The sequence below is a fragment of the Cajanus cajan genome, chromosome 9 (genome assembly GCF_000230855.2).
Source record: "Cajanus cajan strain Asha chromosome 9, NIPB_CcT2T_4, whole genome shotgun sequence".
Classification (NCBI taxonomy): Eukaryota; Viridiplantae; Streptophyta; class Magnoliopsida; order Fabales; family Fabaceae; genus Cajanus; species Cajanus cajan.
In genome coordinates this window covers 35,824,694-35,836,293 of record NC_138525.1, presented here as the reverse complement: position 1 = coordinate 35,836,293, position 11,600 = coordinate 35,824,694, and the positions used below count along the sequence as shown (strand labels likewise).

At 29.0% G+C, this 11,600-nt stretch overlaps 1 protein-coding gene across 1 annotated transcript; it reads right to left on the bottom strand.

The window, feature by feature from the left end:
• Positions 1-4,620: 4,620 nt before the first annotated feature.
• Positions 4,621-6,601, bottom strand: LOC109793965 (uncharacterized). The gene is made up of 3 exons (XM_020353442.3): positions 6,468-6,601; positions 6,312-6,365; positions 4,621-6,228 (listed from the first exon to the last, which is right to left on the bottom strand). The coding sequence occupies exons 1-3, from the start codon at positions 6,568-6,570 to the stop codon at positions 4,835-4,837; spliced, it is 1,551 nt and encodes a 516-aa protein (XP_020209031.2). The 5' UTR covers positions 6,571-6,601; the 3' UTR covers positions 4,621-4,834.
• Between the last annotated feature and the right edge of the window lie 4,999 nt (positions 6,602-11,600).

Here is an 11,600-nt window from a genome sequence, read left to right as displayed (position 1 = left end):
CCTACTCTTTGTTGAGCAATGCTTGATCCTTGAGCAAGGATTTAAGGCCACTTCCAGCACAGGGAAAATATTGAAAGAAAACTAGACAAGCAACAAAGCACAATTTGGAAAGCTTATACCAAAATTAAGAGTAATATGCGTTTATGACAAGACTCAAAGAAGTTCAATAAGTAAAACTGGAAAATAAGACTCCAAAACAAAGCTAGCACTCAGTTAGAATGAGTCCTAGATAGGTACTAGAGTAGATGAACAAAACAAAAAAAATTTGAAAGCAATTGGACAAGTATAGAACAAGTTATAGTCAAAACAATAACAAGGAATCAAATAGGTTTTTCAACTTGTACACCTCTCGGCTTTTTCCTTTTAAATTGTCTTCTCTATATTTTTTTTTATTCTTTCTTTTTCCAGTATCAAGTTAAGAGTCCAGAGAGTATATTTGCCTTTTTTTTCAAATTTTTATATGATTCCAAGCTATAGAAAATGAGAAAACAAAACAGCCAAAAATTAGGTCAAATTTCAAGTGAAAATGAGAAACTAGTGCACTAGTTTTAGGTTTTGGTTTGGATTCCTTTTGAACTATTTTTCTTTTCAACTTTTATATCTTTTAGGCCCTGTTTAAAACTCTGTTTTCCAGCCTCTTAACTCATCATTTTTTTTTTAAAATTGAATCCACAAGAAAAGTGCACTAGAAGTAGGATTACACTTGAAATTTTGAGTCACAAATTTTTTTTAGAATATTTTCAATGGAAATGTGATTTGAAAACTTAAGACACAATGGAAACCTAACTCTAAAGAAACTTACTAGAACTAATAGCAAGTTATGAACACAATAAGGTAAAAGAAAAAGCACATATAGGAGGCAAGAATAATAAGCAAACCGAGAGCAACAAATTGATGAACAAGACACAAAGAAAATTTAGGTCAACATGCTATTCAAGGAATTTTAAGACATATAAAGACTACACAAACATACTAAGACAAAACATGGATTAAAAACCAAAATCTAAATGTAATGCATGCAGTCCAATCACGGACACATATTAGGAATGGAGAGACTCAAAATTAAAATCAAAAACAAGCACAAGCTAATAGGTCCTAAACAAGTTGATTGAGGAAGAAATTCAAGAACAATCAACCAATGGATCTATGGAACAAAATATGATATAAAACATGTAGATCCGAAAAGAAACTCAAACAAGACACTTAGAACACAAAGAACACAAAAACAATTGGACCAAAAAACTCAAGAACTTATCTCCTTGAAGACCTTGCTCTTGATACCAAAAATGATAGCAAACTTAGGAGAAGTGATGGATGATCTTCTCCACGGATTTGCTTAGGCCGGATCTTCTTCAATGGAGACTTGATTCTTCAACTCAAGAACACTTAGAAGCTAAGAACTCACGGATGAACTCAACCTAGAACTAGGAGGGAAGCATCCAAGCTCAAGCATCAATGGAGAGCACACTTCAAAGAGGAGGATTCTAAGGTGAAATCCTAAGGTTTTGAAGATGAACTCTAAGGGACTTTTGAGAGAGGAAACTCGGCCAATGGCTCACAAATTTCAATTATGATCAAAAGTGAATACAAAAGGTGAAAGAATGGCTTAAGTATGCACGGAATTGTGACCCACAGGTGCCTAAACTAAAGCCTCACAAAATGGCGCCTAAAGTTTGAATTCAAATATGAATTTTGAATTCAAACTTTGGTGCACATGTGTAAGTCCGAAAATTTAGGTACCAAGGTGCATTTAGGTGTGATTTGAGAGTCATTTAGGGTTAATTTGAGTGGCACATGTTCAGCCACCCATGGTGCTAAACATGTGACTCAAATGTAACTTAAATGACTTCCAAATTAAACCTAATTTAACCTAATTAGCATACTTTAGTATTCTTTGTATTTTCCTATTCTAATGACCTAATTACATTGGTCAAACAATTACAATGGAAAGGAAAAATTACAAGAATGAAAATGAGCCCAATATTGGGTACCAAAAGCCCAAAGGCCCATGAAGCCCAAAACTAGGCCCAACTAGCCTAAAACCTAAAATGCTACTCTATGTGGTCCAAAATACAAGACCAAAATATATGATACCTATACTAACATGATGTATACAAAACATATGAAAATAGCTATAACAAAATATGGCCCATGAAAAGTTCAACTTGGGCCTTCCTAGGCCCATCAGGCCCATTGGGCCCTGACTGGCCCAAACCTTCATGTCTAGCCAACTCCTTTTGGTTCTTTGAGTATGTCACCTCTTGCACTCCAAAGCATGATTCCATCATAGTTGCATTAAAATAAACAAAGTATGAGAAGAGGAAAGAAAATACTTACAGTAATTCTCGTCATCGCATACACTAGAGTTTTCTTAACTTTCATTTGATCCTCCTACATTGTCAACAAAATGTCATTTTTTCATGTACTTAATATTTAGAATGTACTCTTACTCAATTACATGTCATTGACATATATTAGCTTTGTGCTCAATACCATTTTTAGAAGGCTCATCACCCATCATCGTAGTGATGAGAATCACCCCAGAAAGAAAACATAGCAAGAAAAAGGACTTCAGATTCATTTTGTTAGTGAACATAGTGCAAGAAAATAAAAAATTGATTGTAATTAAGTGAGTGGGTCCACTTCTAAATTGTTTTTGTAAGACAATTTGGTCTTTATTTATTCATATTTCCATGCCTTTTTTTGTCTTTGCCTTAAAATATGACAATCAATGTGCTATATTGCACCTCTCAATAGTCAAAACTAATGAAAATAGCAAGGTTCATTGAAATTCACACTACTAGAAAAGTGTCATTTTTCTGCAAATTTTTCCACAAAAAAATATTCGCGGAAACTTTTTGCAAACTTTCTTGAAATTATAATATTGCAAAATTTTTTTACGAATTTATTTAGGAAAAATTATTTACAAATATTTCTTACAAATTTTTTTATGAAAAAAAATCTACAAGAAATTTTTTCAAATTTCGCTACAATTTTAATGATCATAGAAATTTTTTTCAATGGTAAAAATTTACAGAAAATGTTTGTTTCTTGTAGATTTTCTTGTAAAAATAAATATATTTAAATTTATAAGTTTAATAATTAAAATATTTTTAATTAAAATATATTATTTTACTAAATTATATATAAATATATCATTATAATTAATTTTCATTTTAATTTAATTTAATTAAATATATTAAATATTATAAATATGATAAATTAATGATAATTAATGTGTTTTAATTTAATGATAATTTATAAAATTTTAAAATTAAAAGTATTTACTTAATAAAGAATTATATTAATAAATTATTTATAAATATTTCATAAAAATTAATTTTAATTTTAAATATTAATAATTATTTATTTATTTTCATTAAATGTATAAATTAATTCTGATGAGTTAATTTTAATTCAATGAAATTTTTAAAAATAAAATTATTTAATAAAAAAACTAATTTTTTTAGAATATTGAATATTTTAAGAGTTAAAATAATTTATAATAATATAATTTTGTTGTTGAATATAATGAATTAATCATTTTTCTAAAGACATAATCTAATTAATATTTAAAAAAAATTTCAAGTCCCACATAGATTCAAAATAAAACAATTAAAGAGTGTATAAGTTAAAGCAACACTTACCTTGCAAGTTGATGTGTATGCTTCGAATGAATTCATTGTGAGTATTTGAAAGTTGAAGAATTATTGATATAATTTGTAGTAATTTCTTTGATTTATTTTGTAAGATATTTTCCTGCAGAATTTCTTGTGAAAAAATTTGCAAGAAACTTTCTTGTGAATTTTTTTCGCAAAAAAATACGTAGGAAAATTTCTTACGAATTTTAAAATTTGCAAAAACATATTATCCTTGAAGGTATTACCTAAAGCTAAAATTTTGCAAAAAAATTCGTAGGAATAATGTTCGATGCGAATTTTAATACAAAATTCTCATGAAAAGTCGCATGTAATAAGAGAAATTTTAGTAATGTGAAATGGATCTAAAATTGAAGATATTAATTGTGGTGTTGACTATTAAGTCCAGTTTTGATTATCTACTACTTTAAGATGGAAAATTTCCTCTAGCATTTATGAAGATAATTGGTGATGATCAGGCTTTTAATCCCTGATTTCATATTTTTGTGACACCTTGAATACGTGTGTTGATTAATGGAAGAAAGTAAAAAAGAAACATCATCCACAAACTCGGCATATCATCGACATAAGCCTTTCTTTCATTCAATCACATTGAAAAAGATAGACTGAAAGCCGAAAAGCACGCAAGAACTAAAAAGGGATTGAAGAGAGGAGGAACCACTTTGGTTTCACGCTTTCACGAATTCAATGTAACTGATTTTCGATTGATGGTGAAGGAAACAAAGACAAGTTGAGGACATAATATGATTTATGAAGTAAAAATAATCTAATTTTAAAGTAAAGCTACAATTTTCCTTCTATTTCAATTTCTGTCTAAATATTAAGAATTCAAAAATTATAAACTTAAGTAATAATTAGTTTTTTACATATATCTATAATCAATAGTTTAAAATGAATAATTATTAAAATAATTAGATATGATTATTGAATATTTTAAGAAACTATTGTTTATGGATATAACTTCCTTGCAAATTAATACCAGATTATATACCATTCACAAATGAAGGTAAAACATTACATGACATTTGCACAATGAAATCAACTATTATTCTCATAGCTATATTCAAGTTCAACAAAGAACCAAGTATTAACTGTTTAACTCTAGATGTTGGCTGCATATCCACCAACACATAATTTTATTTTTTCCTAATGTTAAAAGCTTCATTAATACTATATCAATTTTCTCCATCACCAACTTCTTCTCCAATGCTACCACCTCCTTTGGTACCACTAGCACCACCACCAGCACCACCAAAACCTGGGGGACCTCCTTCACTATCCATTGCTACACTTCCTCCTCCACCTTGGCTACCAGCATTGTCGACACTACCTCTTCCATTCGTACCACCACCAGCACCACCAAAACTTGGGGGGAGTTCTTCACTATCAACTACTGCATTTCCACCATTTCCATAACTTTGGAACCTTGCAACACTTCCTTTTCCTACTAGACTACCAACACTTTCGGTACTAGCTACACCTTTTGTACCACCACCACCACCACCAAAACCTGGGGGACCTCCTTCACTATCCATTCCTACACTTCCTCCTCCACTTGGGCTACTAGCACTGTTGACACTACCTCCTCTATTCATACGACCACCACCACCAAAACCTGGGGGGAGTTCTTCACTATCAACTACTGCATTTACACCATTGCCATAACTTTGGAACCTTGCAACATTTCTTTTTCCTGCTAGACTACCAACACTTTTGGTACTACCTACACCTTTGGTACCACCACCACCACCACCACCAAAACCTGGGGGACCTCCTTCACTATCCATTCCTACACTTCCTCCTTCACCTGGTCTACCAGCACTGTTGACATTACCTCCTCCATTCGTACCACTACCACCACCACCAAAACCTGGGGGGAGTTCTTCACTATCAACTACTGCATTTCCACCATTTCCATAACTTTGGAACCTTGCAACACTTCCTTTTTTTGCTAGACTACCAACACTTTCAGTACTAGCTACACCTTTGGTACCACCACCACCAAAACCTGGGGGACCTCCTTCACTATCCATTCTTACACTTCCTCCTCCACCTGGGCTACCAGCACTGTTGACACTGCCTCCTCCATTCGTACGACCACCACCACCAAAACCTGGGGGTAGTTCTTCACTATCAACTACTACATTTCCACCATTGCCATAACTTTGGAACCTTGCAACACTTCCTTTTCCTGCTAGACTACCGACACTTTCGCTACGTACTCCTTTGGTACCACCACCACCACCACCACCAAAACCTGGGGGACCTCCTTCACTATCGACTTCTACACTTCCACTACCACCGTAACTTGTGAGTCCTCCAACACTTCCTCCTCTACCTGGGCTATCGGCACCGTTGACACTACCCCCTCCTTTCGTACCACCACCACCACCACCAAAACTTGAGGGGCCTCCTTCACTATCACCTTTTACACTTCCACCAGCTTTTAATCCAACTTCATTGCCTCCCCCATTCTCAGATCTACTACCACCATATTTGACACCTCGTTTTCCCTTTCCTTTACAGTTAACGCTACCATGATTCAACTGGAATTTCCTACCGCTCAAAACTGCATAAACAAGATTCATGTATGATTTGCAAATAGTTGCATTAAATTAAAGAAAGCATGAGAAGAGGAAAGAAAATACTTACAGTAATTCTCATCATCGCATACACTAGAGTTTTCTTGACTTTCATTTGATCCTCCTACATTTTCAACCAAATGTCATTTTTGCATGTAATTAATATTTTGAATATACTTTTTATCAATTACATGTCATTCACAAATATTAGCTTTGTGCTCAATACCTTTTTTAGAAGGCTCATCACCCATCACCGTAGTGATAAGAACTACCCCAGAAAGAAAACATAGCAACAAAAAGGACTTCAAATTCATTTTATTAGAGAACATTACAATGTTCGAGAATAATGGAAAGTAAGGCTCAACAAAACCCATATATATATAGTGCAAGAAAATATTAAAAAATTGATTGCAATTAAGCGAACGGGTCCACTACAAGAAATTTTTGCAAAATTTGCTACAATTTTAATGATCATAGAAATTTTCTTCCATGGTAAAAATTCATAGAAAATACTGTAAGAATTTTATTTTGTTTCTTGCAGATTTTCTTGTAAAAATAAATTTCCAAGTATTGTTTATTAAATGGTAGAAAAATTTTGCAGGTAACTTTTCCTGTGGATTTTCCTCCCAATTTTAATTCACAGAAAAATAAAATAAAAATTTAAATTTATAAGTTTAATAATTATAGTATTTTTAATTATAAATCTTATTTTACTAAATTATTTATAAATATGTCATTATAATTAATTTTAATTTTATATAAATTGAATTAATTATATAAAAAATTTTAAATATGATAAATTAGTGATAATGTGTTTTTATTTAATGATAATTTATAACATTTTAAAATTAAAAGTATTTACTTCATAAAATAATATATTACTAAATTATTTTTAAATATTTCATAAAAATTAATTTTAATTTTAAATATTCATAATTAAATATTTATTTTAATTAAATGTATAAATTAATGATAATGAGTTAATTTTAATTTAATGATAGTTTTAAAAATAAAATTATTTAATAAAAAACTAATTTTTTAGAATATTAAATATTTTAAGAGTTAAAATAATTTATAATAATATAATTTTGTTGTTCAATTTAATGAATTAATCATTTTTCTAAAGACATGATCTAATTAATATTTTAAAAAAACTTCAAGTCCCACATCGATTGATTATAAAACAATTAAAAAGTATATAAGTTGGGGCAACACTTACCTTACAAGTTGATTTGTATGGTTAAGTGTTAGGCTTATAATCTACAATTTTAGAATTTAAAAGGTTATGTGTCACAAGTGTGGTAGCAAATGCTTCGGATAGATTCATTGTGAGCATTTGAAAGTTGAAGAATTATTGATAGAATTTGTAGTAATTTCTTTGATTTTTTTCGCAAGAAATTTTCCTGCAGAACTTCTTGCGAAAAAATTCGCAGGAAACTTTCCTACGAATTTGTTTTTGCAGGAAACTTTCTTGCGAATTGGTTTTGCAAGAACTTTTACAGTAAAATTTCTTACGAATTTTAAATTTTGCAAAAACATATTATCCACGAAGGTATTACCTGCAGATAAAAATTTGTAGAAAAATTCGTAGAAATAATGTTTGTTGTGAATTTTAATACAAAATTCGCATGAAAAGTCGCATGTAATAAGAGAAATTTTAGTAGTGTCAAATGGATCTAAAATTGAAGATATTAATTGTGGTGCTAATTATTAAGTCCAGTTTGGATTATCTACTACTTTAAGATGGAAAATTTCCTCTAGCATTTATGAAAATAATTGGTGATCAGGCTTTTAATCCTTGATTTCATATTCTTGTGACACCTTGAATACGCGTGTTGATTAATGGAAGAAAGTAAAAAAAGAAACACCATCCACAACCTCGGCATATCATCTACATAAGCGTTTCTTTCATTCAATCGCATTGAAAAATATAGAGTGAAAGCCGAAAAGCACGCAAGAACTAAAAAGGAGAGGAGGACCCACTTTTGGTTTCACACTTTCACGAATTCAATGTAACTGATTTTCCATTGATGGTGAAGGAAACAAAGAAAAATTGAGCACATAGTATAAACATCTATATATTTAATAAAACTTTTTTTATAGGCTTTATTTTTAATTGTTTGAAATTTTAATGATTTAAAATGAGCTTCATTAATTACTTTATTTTTTAAATTATTTACACTTAACCCATTACTTTTCACATATACATGAAATTTGATTTATGAAATAAAAATAATCTAATTTTAAAATAAAACTACAACTTTCCTTTTAATTTTCAAATATGAACTGAATTTTTCGTAATATTATTGTTTCGAATTATTATTTTTTACTTCTATTTCAATTTCTATCTAAATATTAAGAATTCAAAAGTTATAAATTTAAGTAATAATTATTTTTTTACATATATCTATAATCAATAGTTTAAAATGAATAAATATTAAAATAATTAGATATGATTATTGAATATCCTAATTTATTAGAGACATAATAAACTACTAAAATATCCACCTAGAAAGAAATTTAGATTTGGAATTTCTTGAATATAAAAGTATTTTTAGAAGATTTTGTTGCAATCAAAGTTGAAATGAGATGGTGAAAATAAGTTAAAATTAGAAAATTGTAATCGATATTTTATTTTAGAGAAATTATTGAATTTTTTTAAAAAAATGGTTTATGAAAATAAATTTTGGATTCAAAAGTTAATTGTGTGTAGAAAAGATATTAACACTTTACAATATTTATAATTAAACAAACTATCGATAACTTTTAAAATTTTATATCATCCATAATTAATTTATAATGACACAAATTTGTTTTAGGTATTTAATATATGTACTTATTTCAAAAACCAAATTTTATTATTAATATGAAAAATAAGTATAATATTTCTTCTTTTGGTTCCACAGGCGTGATTTTCCTGTTTTTTTAATTAAATTTTGGTTTTTTTTTATTAAATAAGATTTTTGAGCTATCTTAGTTCATATTTCTCAAAATATAAAATTAATAAAGGTGTATATCAAAATTAATCCATTAGAATACTTTAATTTTAATTATTATTACGGTATAGAAATTAATTTGGACTTGAAATTTTTATTTTTGTGAAAAGTTAAGAGAATAAGTTGCAACTTGTATCTCAAAACTAGAAGATTAAGAAGCTGGCACATCTAATTAATCATTAATCTAATAATTTTTTTTTTGTTATGATGATTTTAAATAATTTTATTGAAATGTTATAATAATATTATTAATGATTATGATATGAGTTTTATATTTTTAATTTAGAAAAAGAAAACTTTAAGATAACAAGTTATCACAACTCCTACCTTTGAAACCTAGGATTAAGAGAACATCAAATTCAAATAATACATAACTTGTCAAATACTCCCTTTTAAATAAGTAAATTTTTGATAAATTATCAAAATTACTTTCAATTGGAGCTTAAAATACTTTATTTTAAAAAACCTTAAGATTATCAATTTGTTAAAATCGTGTTTTAAGAAATTATAAAGTTTAGAAAATGTCACATGTAGCCATTTTTTTTTTCTATTTCGATTTCCATCATAATTTTAATTAAGTTATAAATTTATATTTGTATTACTGTTTATAATTATTAATTATTTTTTTTCTCTTATAACTAAAAAAATACTTTATTTCACGACACTTTACTTTTCAGCATGCATAACTATAGAGTTCTAATGAGATAAATTACTGAAAAGTAAATGCATCTTATTAATATAGATAGTACAAATTAATTCATTCAAGTCATCCTCAACTATACAATCTCATACTTTACAATCTTTGGATCCCTCTCATTTTGGTGTGTTCAGACTGTTATAAAAATATAATAATATATATAATAATTATATTATATTTAAGTATAATAATAATAATTATATTATATTTAATTAATCTTTATTTGCATATATACTTACTTTTATAATTAACAATCTACTTATTTCTATTTAAAATTAATATTATGATATAATTTAAATTATTTATTATAACTTTAAAGGTTTAAATAATAATTTATATATTTTTACAACTTTTAATTTAACAGTTGAATCGATGAAATTCAACATACATCATAAGTTATTGAGCGGAGTAACTTTACCGAGACTTGTCGTAACCTAAAGAATTCCAATCTTACAACCAATGGTTTGGACTACCTTTTTGAAAAATCTCATTAATTAAGGAATGCCCAGACGCCAAACTAATCCTCAAATAATGGTTTTGAAAAATGAGTTCATGGATTCGCCACCAAATGTTTTACTCAAAACGTTGAAAAAAGAAAAGATTTTGAAATTAAACGGTCTTCATAGTCAAAATTGGGTTCGGGAGTCGATTACGTGTAGAGAAGATATTAGGCTCCCCCACAAAGCCCTAAAATGGTGCCCTATGATGAAATTAGCATAATAATAAATACTATTTTAAATATCTTATCCCATTTTATAATTTAATAATTACATGACAAATAAATACCTATTATCTACATGATTATTTATTGATATATAAGAATTATAAATAAATAAAATGATAAATAAAGAAATAATATAATAAATGAAATAATAAATAAAACAATAAATGAAATAATAAATAAAATAAAGTAAAAGAATAAATAAAAGAGAAGAATTTAGAACCTCTAAAGCAAGCCTTTTTATAATAGAATCTTCCCAAATGCGTGTAGGGCACTCTTTGACAACCCTTTGCTCTACTAAAACCTCACTATCACTTAAAGGTTTATATAGAGAGGGAGAAAGCTACGCATCTTTTTTTTTTTTTTAATCCCTTGGCCAGGGGGTTTCTTATATAGCCAACGAGGAGACAAAAACATAAGAGAGCTATCCGATGTGGGACTAAATTTTATAAAAATACAATCTTTTCCTAGGTGCCATGCAGGACCTCTGGAGAACTCGTTAACCGTCAGATCGTGCTGGTATTTTTATGATATCCTCACAATATATTGATATTCAATTTCAACGGTTGGATCATTGGAATTAGCTTTGTAGTGATAGATACTATCATAACAAAAACCCTGTCTAGTATAGGGTTCATATTTTCCAGATGCAATGCGAGACCTCTAAAGAAATCATTAACCGTTCGATCATGCTAAAAGTTTGATGATATCTTATTAATACATTGATCTTTAACTTCAACGGTCAGATTGTGAAAATTAGGTTTTTAGAGAGAGATATGTTAAAACCAAAAACGCTGCCCAACACAAAATTTTCTGAAAAGGTGAACGAGGCGTTCTGGTTTCGGAATGGGCCGTTCCAACCTTGGGAACGGCCCGTTCCAATTTGGGAATGGTTGTTCCATGGCCCGGATAAGTTTTTTTGAGTTTTCTGGGCCTTCCGGAGCC